The sequence below is a fragment of the Camelus bactrianus genome, chromosome 11 (assembly GCF_048773025.1).
Source record: "Camelus bactrianus isolate YW-2024 breed Bactrian camel chromosome 11, ASM4877302v1, whole genome shotgun sequence".
Taxonomy (NCBI): Eukaryota; Metazoa; Chordata; class Mammalia; order Artiodactyla; family Camelidae; genus Camelus; species Camelus bactrianus.
Genome location: NC_133549.1, coordinates 58,327,006 through 58,341,035, shown reverse-complemented (window position 1 = coordinate 58,341,035; position 14,030 = coordinate 58,327,006). Strand labels below are relative to the sequence as shown.

Genomic DNA, 14,030 nt, shown 5'->3' with positions numbered 1-14,030 from the left:
GACCCGCCCCCTTCCCCAACCCCCAACCACGCCCTGTCTCCCCTCCCCCACCACGCCCGCTTTTCCAGGAATTGTTTTAGGATCTTTAAGGGAGAGGGACGGATAGGCTCACAGGTAAACAAACCTCAACAAATTGATAATATGCATTTGAAAGTCATTTGTTTATATAGTCTAAAAATGGGGGGAAGTCAAAGCAAGCAAGGCAAAAACATAACACATTTAAGAAGATATTCAAATATCCATGGAAAAGAATTGCTCAGAAGAACAAAGGGTAGCATAACGTTAAATGCGTCATGATGGTTTTCAAGAGAGTAAAACAGTAAAGATACTTTTGTTAGCTGGTTGTGAAACTCTTAGAACCTTTGACATAAGGGTCTATAGATGGAGGAGGGGCCGTTCCCCTCCTCCTGGGGTCATGTGAGCTCCCGTGTGGGCGTAAGTATATTTTTGTCATGATGTATCCCACCTGCGTCTGTCAGTTCCCCTCCCCTCGCCTCCTCCCGTGACCCACTGGCTCACGTTTCTTCGGGAAGCTCTGCGCCCGTTATTAATAACAGCCCAGTGAGCGTCCTAAGCCACGCAGGAGCACATGGTGTTTTTCACAAAAGAGAGATCATTTCCTTGACTTTGGACTTCGCGTGTTGAACCCCTGAACAGTAAGTTTTGCTTTTAAGAAAAAACAAACAAACAAACAAACGAAAGTGGCATTTTAAAATGTTGACATAGGAGGAGAGTTTAGTGTGAGTCTTGCTTGCTTCCAGGAGAGGGAGAGTATGGAAAGCTGAAGGACTCAGCCAACCTCCCCTCTGCGTTTCAGCCTCTCTCTAGTTGTTCTAAGACTGATAAGATAGATCAGTGACTTACAGTTCTATTCCTTCCATTTCCCGGTGGCTAAATGAAGGCAGAAGGAGAAGCAAGGGATTAGTAACATCTGAGTTGCTCGACCAAGCCTTGTGGCTGTGCTAGGTTTCCACCTCTCCGTGGTCCCTCTCCAGGCAGAGGGTTTCAGTGATTTCACAGAGAAGCGTGGAGAATGCCTGCCGGGGCATGTTGGACTGGAGGCCTGGGCTTTCTCATTTTAACATGTTTGCAGTTTGGTTCAGAGCGGGTACCTGTCATGTGCCAAGGGTGCACTGCTTTCTCAGTTTTTGAGCCAAGGCTTGTCTTTGCAGCCTTTTAAAACAATGGTTGCTTCTGAGAGTCCTGAAAAGTAGGTCACTGTGTTTTGTCTGGAAAAGGGGAACACTGGATCCTAGAAAAACTCAGTCCTCTGAAACTTGACACTCCAGCCCCTCTTCAGGACAACGGGCTAATACCGTTTTCTGCTTTGGTTACACAGGTTCAATCCTTTTGAACGTGTGTAGCAGGCTTCTAAATAAAACATGTAAGGGAGGCATCACAAGGAACTGGAAGGAGGCAGATGCCAGCTTGGTACTGAGCCCTGCCTTGACCACTAACAAGCTGTGTGACTATAATCAAGTACTCAACCTCTCTGAGCCTCAGTTCCCTTGTTTGTGAGATGAGAATTATAACCTGTTGGACAGAGTGGTGGGTTTTATTCATAGTGTATAGAAGTGGCCAAGTATGGTAACATTATGTATGACATTCCTCATTTGAATTTTTCCTGAATCTTCTTAATCCTCTGTTTCAAACTTAACCCTAGAGCCTCCAATGTGGTCCTTTTTAAATTTACATACATATATATTTTTTCAAATTCTTTTCCATTACAGCTCATTGCAAGAAATTGAATCTAGTTCCCTGTGCTCTACAGCAGGTCCTTCCAACGTGGTCTTCGATGGGAACCTTTAGTCTAAATTGTAGAGACAATACTTGGCTTTTACTGCTTTTAATAACTTTTCCTCAGGATGGTGTAAGCCACGGGAGTGCTGAGGGTGGAGGCCTTGGAGGGTGGGGCGTGGTTAGCAGTTCAGGGCATCAGGCTGCAGCTAAGATGGGGGAACTTTCAAAGCAATTTCAAAGCATAAGCTACTGTTTTAATAAACTTACCTGCTCTACTATAATCAGCATGCTAAAAGTCCTCTTTTGGTTACGTGCTTCTGTGGCTCCAGAGGTCTGATATCCCCCTTGCTAGCTTCAATTCCGTGTCTGGATGAGACAGAAAGGAGGGTTGCCTCAGCGAATTCCTGCTTCCCAAATTGTTACCCTGTAAACTCAGGAGATAAGATGAGATTTTTGTTTGCTGTTGCAAGTTTTCATTCTGCGAATGCTTCTTGAATTCTGTGTGAAGACACAGTGCCGGGTTAGCAAGGGGTCAGTAAACTCTAACTATAGTAGGAGAAAGAAGTCATTTCATGAGTAACTCTGATGCAAGGCAGAATGCGCTTGTCCTACAGCACGTGGGATGGTCAGACAGGGTGCAACAGGTATTCCACAGGGCCATCATGCCCAAAACTTATTCAGTGCCTGAAAATGGGCATTATTGGTCAGACTTTCCTTTGGAAAGCTGTACATTCTTAGAAAACAATTCCAAATAATGGATAAGAAACCACCACCAGTGAATTTATGCAGAGGAGCGTGTGTAATGGTTTTTGCCAAATGCTTTTAAGAAGTCAAACAGGTCCAGAGATTGTCCACTCTCCTCCACCTGACAAGCCCCAAACCTGGGATGACACTTGTTTGGACATGTGAGTTCTGCAAATAAAAACCCTAAACCCAACAAATAAGCACCTGGACTCGGCCCCTCTACTACCTGGTCACACCGTGGGAGACAGGCATTGAGTGTCCTGCCCTGTTGGGGTTTCCTGAGGAAGCCTTGCAGGGCTGGTCCTCCCAACCCCAAATTGCAAGGGGCTCTGGGCAATCCATTTGACCTTGTAAGAGTGTGTTACAGCTGTGATTCTTGGTAAGGCTTGAGAATTTGGCAGGGAGGAGGTGGAAAACATCTTGATTATTTTGGTTCCAGAATATTTATTCATGTTAAGTGCTTGGAACTGAGTAATGTCTTCTTAGAGGATATGCAGCCTCCCATTTGGGGCAGGATTGGGGTAGCAGATCTCAGCCTTCAAGAATCTTGGTAGTGGATGATTAAGAGGAAATGTTTGTTCATATGGAGAAAAATAGTTCATTTTAGGGCCAGAATATTTATTCAGAACATTCGAGGTGTGGTCGTAGATGCTTGAGAGGGTCCAAACTGGACAGATGTTGACATGGAAAGACAGCGTGAGAAGTACAGTTGAAGAGAAGAAGTGATTCCACACAGGTGTAGGGTCCCCCACCCCCATTCCCCTGAGGGATCAGGTGGTCCCTCATGAGTGTTGCCAGGTAAAGACGTGTCTGTGTATCTGCTTCAGCTTTCCCGGGCTTCTCATCTCTCAAGTCCACTTGTATCCTCTCGTCCATCTGAGTCCCTCGCTCTCCCCTCTTTACTGCGGTTGGGTGACAGGGAAGTGGACAGCCTTCTGATTTCACTGCCCCATCGTACTGACGACTGTTTTATCCAATGCCAGGTGGCACGTGGGGCTCTGGGCTCACCTTGTTACCAGTCCTGAGACCTTGTGGTGGTGAAGGCCTTGGAGCCAATCCCATTTCCATTCAAATCCCTGGTCATCCCTGGTATGTGACCTCAAATAGCTCACTAAAGTCTGGTCTTTAATCCCAGCAATGAAGGAAATCGGAGTATTGGTAACTCACCTCATAAGGTTTTATGAGATGAGAATCAAAGCGTGTGTAGGTCTTTCTTAACTGTACTTATGAATAAAATCCTTTCAATCCCCTGCAAGATGGATATCATCTCTGTCTCCAGATAAGGTAGCAGGTGAGGTGAAATGCCTGGTCCCAGGCTGTAGTGCTCTTACCAGAATCAGACCCAAGGATCTCAAACCAGAACCAGGATCTCAAACCAGTTCCATCTGGCTCCCAAACCTACACTGTCTCCTGGCTCCATCCTGCTGACCCACCATCTACGACAAAGCACGTGGTTTGTTTTCAGGCCAAGTCCACTTTGTTAAGTTTCATGCCTTATGAGTTTGACCTGTCAAGTTTTCCAGTTTTCACTGGTGACTTATTTTATTCTGGACTCTCTGGTCTTACCTTGGCCTGAATCCAAGCGTTTGGGAGGCGATAAAGGTAGAATATCTTTGAATAGCCAAGTCTAGTCAAACATGGAATCCAGTTTATCATAAATGTGTCAAAAACGTGCAGAGGCAATTATGCCAGTAGCTCTGAAGAAAAGTAACTGTGTGACCTCAGACAGCTCGCTGTACTTCTCTGGGTCTCGTTTGTCAAATGAGAAGTTTATGAAATCTGAGATATCTTTTCCAGCACCAACATTTCCATAATATTTCAGATCTTTCACTCCAGTTGTTTTTCTAAGCTGAAGAGAGAAAAATCTCCTTGAAATCATATCTTACTCCTTGTAAAGCCGTATGCCTTTTATTAATTCTCATTCAAGCTTTCTCTCATACCAGGCTCACACACTGATGAGTTAATTTCTCAGATGTCCCTTTCTCAGCTTTGGGCAGAATCTAATGGAGTCTTAATTAGTTCAGGAAATGCAACTTGAACTCAAATTGTAGAAATTTCCAGAACACACAAAATCCACTTACTATTGAATATGGCCAAGTTTTCAGTTAACCTCTGAATGACTCAAATTTGAGGAGTTTATATCTCCTGTCCTACCACACCATCACCTATTTCTGGAATCTTAAGGGACAGATCTCCATATGCTGCAGAAACAGTAGCCATGCCAATAGGACACGTCTAATCCTAAAATTCTGTAGGCCGGTTCCAAATTTGTGTTGCCTTCCAACAACTTGACTAGATTCCCTAATTACAAGAAAAAACAAACAAACAAACAAACAAACAAAAACAAAGGCAAACACATCACCAAGATAGAATTCCCATATAGTTTCTCAAGTTTCTAAAAGATAGTTTTATTGAACATAAATTTTGTGGGAAAGAGACCTCTTCCACATGGAGACCAAATTGGAAAATACCTGACTTTGGGATTTTATTTTTGAAATATTTCCTGGGAAAAGTAGACTTAATATATGTGTTTTTCTTGCTGTAATTGTCTGTTGAACAAAATGAACTTGTGGTCTTCTGAGAAAGCTTCTACTTGACATGCAGTTATTGAATCAATACTTGTTGAAAACTGATTAGCATCAAATACCATGAGGCACTGGGACCCAGGATGGGTAAGGCCCCCTCCACTTACTAGGAAGACAGCAACTGCCTATGGGGTGGTGCCTGCAAACAGCCAGAATGTAATGTAGTGAGTTGCAATATGTTGCAATAAATTCTGCCTGAGGATGTCAGGATGGATCACAGAAGAGATAATGTTGGGTTTCAAAAGATGAGTAGGTGTGTGACAGTTTTGAGAGAAACTGAGACTGATTCATTCAAGGTGTACCATCTAGGAGATAATATGACAGAGCATAATTAATAATGATAGTCATCATCACTCATGAAGTGTTTACTCCCTAAGCACAAGTACTATCTCATTTAACTCTCACAGCACCCTAAGGAATGGGTGCTGTTATTATGATTCCCATTTTTTAAAAGTGCTAACTGAGGCACGGAGTTAATGTAACTTGTCCAAGGTCTCATGGTAAATGGCAGATCTGAGTCAAATCTAGTGAGTCTTATTCCAGATTCGTCTCTTAACCACTAAGTCCTAAAAGCATTCTTGTTATTTCTTTGTCCGGCTAAGGTTAATAGGGTCAAGGGAAGAAAGTTGTCAGTCCTTAGTTGATCAGTAGATAGATAACAAACTAATACTAAAAGAAGAATAAAGCTGCAGTGAGTAAAAGCTAATAAAAAATAGATTAAAAAACTGTACTTTCAGCTAACCTGGTTGCTAGACAGTAAACTCATAGTAGTGGTCTGTGAATGACCCGTTTACAAAGTGCAGATTGGTTTGATGTGGCTAAAACTGGCTGTTGTAAAAAGGTTCTGGCAAATTCAGGTTATCAGAGGGATAACTGCATGACTATCCATCCCATTGTTCAACCAGCAGTTGACGTAGACAGAAGGGAACCAGGACCGAAGAGGAGGAGTGGCCATTAATACAGAAGTGTAGACATTTTCATTTCAGCCTCATCAATTTCCATCGTCAATCAGATCTTTTCATTTGAAAACATTAATAAGTCCATGTAAGAGAGTGGCACCTAGGGACTGGAGTCCTGGGTTAGTAGCATCGAGGCTCTGGCATGGGATACTGAGGAGCCTTGGGCAGTTGCTCCATCCCCCAGTAGTGCGTAATCACAGCCTGGCACATACTAGATCCTTAATAGATGGAAATTATTATACTTGCTGAAGTGACCTATTAAGCAAAAACGGACCGATTTCAATTGTGTCTCATTTTTCAACATGTGTCTCTAGGGAACTTCTTTCAGTATTATCTTGACCATTAGATATTGCTGGAAACAAAGAGTCGGATTAGCAAATTCTTATCAAAAAAGAAAATATTTTTGAAATGTGATTCATGTGTTTAAGACTATAATCTTGAATCCAGTGAAAAATGTTTTTCTTTTGATTGAAAAAGAGACTTTGCAAAATATGTTCTGTTCTTTTCTTTGTCTTGACCAAGAACCCACACCTAATAAGGGGAAATAATAGAGGCTGAGAGAGATTGAGAAACGAGTGAAGTCTTAGTGCTACTGTCTTATGTTAATAGAGAGGTTTTTACTTTCTTGTTTTTCATTGTTTTATTTTTTGCCAGAGATCAAAGCCATTTAGCAAATGTACTCCTGTCCCAGGAGTCAGAGTTGACTTGAGAAACCTTGTTTTATATGAAAACAAGATTGTAAAGGTTTGAAAGGCCAGAGACTACAAACTGATGGCAGGGTGAAGAACAGAGAGTACAGTGATATTCAACTCCCTGAGACCCAAAGTTCCTGTTACTCGCCATTTGTCTAACTTACTATGTGCAATACCACTAGTCAACCACTCAATAAACAGGTCAATTTGAGTTCGACCAAGAGTCCAAAGGAAAAATAAAGACAAGCTCGAAAAACTAGATAAGAGACTATTCATCCTATTTTCAGTATAACGTTCTATAAAATAAATGGATTCTTAGTGCCTTTTGGAAACAGGGAAAAGAAAAGTAGGTTGAGGTATTCAAATGGAAGAGGAAATTATTTACAGTCATCAAAAATTTCAACATGAAATATATTTGGCCCCAAATAATGTGGGATGTCTTATATCAGAAGTTGGGAAAAAAATTTCTTCTGTATAGCACAGGGAACTATGTTCAATATCTTGTAATAACCTTTAATGAAGAAGAATATGAAAATGAATATATGTGTATATATATATATATACACACACACATGACTGGGACATTATGCTATACACCAAAAACCAAAAACTGACACACTGTAACTGACTATACTTCAATTAAAAAAAAAAGAAATTGGAAATGGTGTTATTTTAGCTCTGATTTTTAAATACTACCTTCAATATAAAACCATGGTCCTGAGCTATTACACTCAATACATTCAAGCATAATTTTAGACATGTCCTCACTTGTTTGAAATTTATTTATTTGGTGCATGTTGTATCCAATAAAAGCACTATGAATCCAATTTTTTCCTGAAAATTGCTGTTGCTAAATAGCCTTTCCCCCAAAAGAATGTCCCTGCAAAGAAAAAACGTGATGATCAAGCTTCTAGCTAAGGAAAAACTAATTAGGCAAAATGTAAATCAACATACCGTGACACATAATTTTAATCCACGGTAAAATCTGAGTGTGTTAGTAAACTTGTGATAGTACAGATTCACGTCCTTCCAGTGATTTAGATCTAGAAACAGATCTTACATCGGAGAGAAGAACTACACAGGAACCACCCGCCTTCCTGTTTCTCATGAGCATTTTGAATGAGACAAAAACATGTTCTTTAGCAAAAGAGATTTAACATAAACTCGAGGAAAAGTAAATATATCAGTGAAACATTCAAATGAAAAAAATAATTTATTGGATAAAAGTGTAAGTTACATATTTTCATTAAAATCTATCACTAATAGATGTGATTTTCCCAAGTTTGTATTTGTTAAAATGATCGGTTTTGCAAAAATAAAATCAGTATACATTACTTTTAAATATATGGGAAAGGAAGGGGATGAGCAGTTACAGCCTACTTACTTTAGTTTTCTGAAGTTATATAAGCAACATCCCTTTAAATGAAAATGTGAGAAATGGAAAAAGTAAGGTTTTAAAAAAAATTACATAGAGTCCTTCACCCAAACTCGATCACTATGATTATTATTGACATTTGTATTATTGACATCTGTTTTCTTTTTTTTTTTTGTATTTCAATTGTGAAGTATAACATACATACAGAAAAGCATATAAAATTTTTATGTGAAGTTTAGCAAATAGTTAAAAAGTGATTGTCAACGTAACCACCACCCAGGACAAGAAATGAAATATGGCTAGAAGGCCCCCACCCCCGCCTATCCCTTCCCTTCCTCTCACTAACGTTCCCACTATCCTGGTTTTATGAGAGCCAACCCTTTGCTTGTTAAATTTACCACCTACACCATCACCACCCACATATGCACCCCTAAAACATGCACTTTTAACTGTTTCCCTACGTTACATAAATATGCTATGTCCTCTTTTGTGCCTTGCTTTTTAAAAATTCAATATTGTGTTTGTAAAATTCAACACTGTTTTTGTTTGTAGCTATAGCTTAGTATTCATTATTGTTTAATATTCTATTACATGGATTTATCTATCTACAAATAGGCATTTGGGTTGTTTCTAAGTTGAGCATATTACAGATAACATTTGGATATGTGTCTTGGGGTGGGTATCCCTGCTTATCTGTAAGGTATATACCCAGGAGTGTGATGGGTGGTCGTCCGGCATGGGTTTTAATTACATTTAAATATTTTAACATAATTTTTGAAAGAGTCTTTCTATTATTTCATTGTTGTAATAACCATCATTTTCTTGAATAAATAATCTTCCACTTGTGGTTGAATTCTACAACCTGGTCTTCTGTAATAAATTCACTCCTCTACTTTCCAATTTATTTGTAAAACTGATACAAAATCTTGAAATGTAGAATTTATAGCAGATATAAAATCTCATGAGTTATGGTCTTTTATGTAGACAGAGAAATTTTGTTTGTTGTATCATGGAAGATACTGAAATAAATATAGTTAAAATAATTTTTGGGAAATTTCTAATTGAATTGTATTTGACATACAACATTGTGTAAGCTTTAGGTGTACAACATACTGACTTCTTTTTCTTACAACATATTGATTTGATATACTTATATTGCTCTATAATCACCATAGTAGTGTTAGCGAACACCTCTGTCAGGTCACATAATTATCATTTCTTCTACTGCTGGAAACAATTAAAGTCCAGTTTCTTAGCAAGTTCAATGCTGATGACACACCTCTATGTCTGTACCTGCTGTATGGTGTATTAGGTCTCCAGGACTCACGCATCCACTAGTGGCAAGTACGTGGCCTTAAACAACATCTCTTCCATTCTCCCACCCCCTGAGAATGGTTGTTTCAAAAGCACGGTACATGCTTGTCCTGCCAGGAAAATCCCACAATTCAGTTTAACCTTTCTGTTAAGGGTTTAGTTTTTAGTTATACAATTCAGTGATAAGTTGAAATTAATATGCCTCATTTTCCAAATTCCACTCTTTGACATGTCCTTTCTGGCTTTGAGAGTAGAGTTTCTCCATGCAGACTCCCTGCCCGTCCACTTCATATACCACCTCATCATCCAGTAAAACCTTTTAATGTGCTTTGATACAGGAGGCAAGGTTGCTAAGAGACCACCTGTGCTGAGTGCACTTTGTTCTAGCAAGAGCAGACGAGAGAAAGCAGGAAGCAGCCTTATCTGCCACTACCTGGGATTAAGTCAGGTGAGAAACGGGTTTCTGCTCACTCTTCAGTACCCACCAGTCCTCTGGTCTTGCCCTCCCTTCCTATTTCAGTCTCTCTCTTACTGTTGTTGGAGAAAATCGGAGGTACCCTTCGGAACACAGACTGAAGAAACACACGCTGGAGGCTGAGGCCATAAGGAGGGAAGGAAAATTACTTTGCAAACCCATGTATTATTGTTACCCCTTGTTTTTCAAATATGGGTGCAAGGAATTGCTGAGTATAGGGGAGATTCTAGGTTTTTACTTTGCCAGTGATTGCTATGTAATTTGGGGCATGTCACTCCCTCCCTTAGCAAAGGGGCTCATTATTTCAGAAATTAATCGAGATGGCTAAAAGTGGGAGGAGACACTTGTGTAAATCTCATCTACCTCCCCTCCTCCTTCTCTCTTAAAACTCAACCTGCCTTTTGAGTTTTGGGGTAAAAATAGCAGAAAATATTTTCTTAACCTTATCTTGCCACGTTTTAAAGGTATTGATGCTCATCTTAAGTTGTCTTTATATAAGGGACTTTAATATTTAAGGCTTTGAAAATTACTCGATTCTTTGACCTTACATTCCTGAAAGAAAGGGATTAAGAATGATTCTAAACTCCCTACCTGACAGGCATTCAGTAAAATGTTCCCACAGTGTTCTAGTGCTAATCAGAACACAAATTAATATCTTTTAAAATTTCATAATACTTTAAAAAAATTCCAGCTATTTTTAAAAAACTGTTTGATTAACACAGAAATGTGGAGGCAATTAAATGTTTAACGTCTCATTAAGTGACCAAAACATGAGAGGATTTTGAGGAAGGATCAAGGAAATGAGAAAGATCTTTTGTTGTTAAAAATTTTATCACCTACCTTTTTCTATGTCTTCAAATTCTCATTTCCTGGTAATATCGACTGACAGGTTAGAAGAACGGCAGTTTCACTGACGCCATAAAAATGGTTGTAAATGACTTTGCAGATAAGACTTCAAAAATAAACATGGATAACATGAAAAGAGAATGATAATTATAGTTCCTTGGGCTGTTTTTTTGTTTTTTTTTTTTTTAAGAAAGAAAGGCAAGTTTGGCATATAGAACAATCTGTGATTATGGCATTAAAGTGGCCAAAATGAGCAGGTGACAATATTTTGACTCCTTACGGAGAAGATATTTTAGTTCATTGGTTGGTTACAAATACATACAGAGTCCTGGCTGAAAGACAATTCTTCATCACTATTTCTTTACAGTGCAAATATTAGATTGAGTTTAAAGAATCAGGAGTATAAAATGTGTTCACTTAAGGATATTTTCTCTTTTTTCCCTCTAGGGAGCACGAGCATTTTGGATATGATGTGTAAAAATTGGATATTAATTTCTACTACTACCCCCACAAGTCTGGAAGATGAAATTGTGGGAAGACTTCTAAAAATTTTATTTGTAATCTTTGTTGACTTCCTGTCTATTATATATGTTGTTATAACTTCATAGAAGCTGACTTCCCTTACTTTGCATTTGAATTCTGTGTTGAACTCCAGCAAATAAAATTTTGTAATTTAATATGTTGAGTGGTTTTAATTTGGTGACATCTTCCGTTATTCTAGAAGCCAACAGGACATTGCAATAGAAACAATATTGCGTATTTTTTAGTACTTTATGGTTTATAAAAGTCACGTAACTTGAAATGGAATTTCTTTTCCCCCAAATCTACACTGCTGATCCTAAAACTTCTTGATGTTTTACCATGATTGTTAGTCGAGAGATTGACTAAAATCTGTAGGTGTAATTATGAATGAAGTTGTTTTTTTAAGGATGCATACCTATGTGAAATTTAATATAGTTCTATTTTTAACACACGGAGCTTAACATAAGATAGTCTTTCCTTATGATATCCTAATAGTTTATGCTCATTTTCCTACATACACATTTCATCTGTGTGTAGGTAGATTGTTTTCCTTAATCCTCAACAATTTTATGTTTCTACCAACAAAAACTTAAGAGTTAAGACTAAAAATCTTAAAAGAGATTCTTTCAGGAAAACAGAACTTATAAGAGGAGAGAAAACAGGGCGCATCTTGTGTGGATTTTCTACTTGGGACTAAATGCTGACGATGTGTCATTTAGCGTGAGGCTCGCAGTATCCTGGGAGGCAGGAGTGAGTTGTCCCCATTTCACAGATGAAGACACTGAATCCTGGAAGAATTGGGCCAGCTTGAGACCATACCTAGGAAGTGTCAGAACCAGATCTTGGGCCTTCACAATCCATCCCATCATGTTGCTTTCAAAAAGATAAATAATAATAAAACAAGTGTGATGAAAAACCAACCTGCAGAGCTCAACTTTCTTTTCACAATACTGTTTTATTCAGGACCCTATGGCTATATTTCAGTATTGCCCCGACTTATTTGCTTACTTCACATTTAAAAAAATCTGTTGAAAAGAGAGCCTGTTTTTCTCCTATGCAATTTGACAGTGGATTCTCTTCCCCGGTTTTCTTGATGCCCTCATGTTCTGACAGTGTTAAAATGTAACTGTTGAACTTCGTTTGTTCTTTAAGCCCTTGAAAAACAAAGTTCTCTCTGTCCTTTAGACTTTTTGACTTTTTATATTGGACACACATGCTTCACAAAATCCTGATCTCTTCCATGTGATGGCCACCTTCTCAGTTTTGGCCCAATCATTACTGCAAGGTTTCGTGAGAGACCTAATGAAGTGTGAAAGGAATCTGGGAACTTTGAGACTTATTACTTCACTGACTCTTACTTAACCTTTCGGTGGTGTTATATATTTAACCATAAGCCAAATAGAGGCAAGCCATGTGGGCGTCTGCTGTAACAGAAAATTCTTGCTTTTCCCCTACACTATATTTTTGGACACTATCTTTTGGATCTAATGTGCATGTGATGTGTTTCTCCCTAGTTCTCTCTCTTTGGGATGTGTTTGAGTCATTTATGGGGTTGCTGACAAGGGAGTCAAGTCACTCACAGGTTCTGACAATTGTTTCTTTTCCCCGTGTGCTTCCAGGCAGTCGACTACGTGGTTAGAAGTGCTGACTCTGAAGCTAGACTGTCTTGGGCCAAATCTTGGCCTCACCTCTTAGAGTTTAATAACCTGATGTCTTGGCTTCCTTACCTATAAAATAAGTGCCTGTTTCATAGGTTTGTGGCAAGGATGACATGGGATGACAGGTGCAAAGTGCTTAGCTGAGTCCCTGGCACATGGAAAATGCTAATCCATGGAGGACTGTGGTGTCAGCATCCTCAGGTGGGAGCGGAGGCAGCGTGACCGCCCCTTGCCCTTAGAATGACCTCGCATTAACCCATCCCGTTGGTCCAAGGATGTGATCGTCCCCCATGGGACCCTGGCAGAGTTCTGCAGCAAGTGTAGGTATAAACAAGTTGCCCCTATCCAGCTCTTTTTTGGTGATGTTATTTTGGGGCCCGGCAATTACAACTAGATATCATCATGCCACTCGAGACAACAAAGGATACTTGATGACTATTGTTTTTCAGTAAGAAATCAGAGTCTTAATATGCAGTCACTGTGGCTTTGTAATTGGAAATAGGTTGCTTTTCCTTCATTCTTCAAAACTATTTGGTTCGTTTTTGCCAGGCATGGTGCTGGGTGGCCAGGTCAAAGTAGTGAATCAAGCATTGTTCCTGCTCTCGTGAGGTCACAGGTTAGTGGGGGAAATGAGTGAAGACCCAGATGGTGCCACTGCAGTTGGGGGCAGTATTAGGATGGGCACGCCTGGGGTGTTCTGAAGGGTTTGGGGAAAGATGTTCTGAGGACCACCAGTAGCAGCAACTCCTGGGAGCTTGTGAATCACGCAGGATCCTAGTCCTCCCAGACCTGTTCAATTCCAAGTCTGCGCTGTAACCAGATCCCCAGTGATTCACACGCACACTACGGTTTGAGAAGCACAGATGCGGAGGGAAGCTCACTGGACTAAGTGTTCCTACTGTCTGGCTCCTGAACAGTTATGTGACCTCCGGGCAAGAGAGTTCACCTCCCTGGATCTCATTCTCCTCCTGCATGCAAACAGAACAGAATCAAGGAAAAAACAGAAATGGAATTAATGCCGTCTGCTTTGCAGATCACATGGAAAATCTGTGAATATTATATGAACTGAACTAATACTTAAAGGAAGATGGATAACAGAAAGGAGTCGTATCCGTCTAAG

General features: G+C 39.8%; 1 protein-coding gene across 1 annotated transcript; it reads left to right on the top strand.

Moving 5' to 3' along the window:
- The first annotated feature begins 500 nt into the window (after positions 1-500).
- On the top strand, positions 501-11,407 carry MRLN (myoregulin). The gene is made up of 3 exons (XM_045518747.1): positions 501-656; positions 9,748-9,857; positions 11,178-11,407. Exon 3 carries the CDS (start codon positions 11,198-11,200, stop codon positions 11,336-11,338), a length of 141 nt encoding a protein of 46 aa, XP_045374703.1. The 5' UTR covers positions 501-656; positions 9,748-9,857; positions 11,178-11,197; the 3' UTR covers positions 11,339-11,407.
- Positions 11,408-14,030: the final 2,623 nt, after the last annotated feature.

Coding starts and splice junctions, on each gene's coding strand:
- MRLN (XM_045518747.1), top strand. CDS start 11,198: ATGATGTGTAAAAATTGGATATTAATTTCTACTACTACCCCCACAAGT.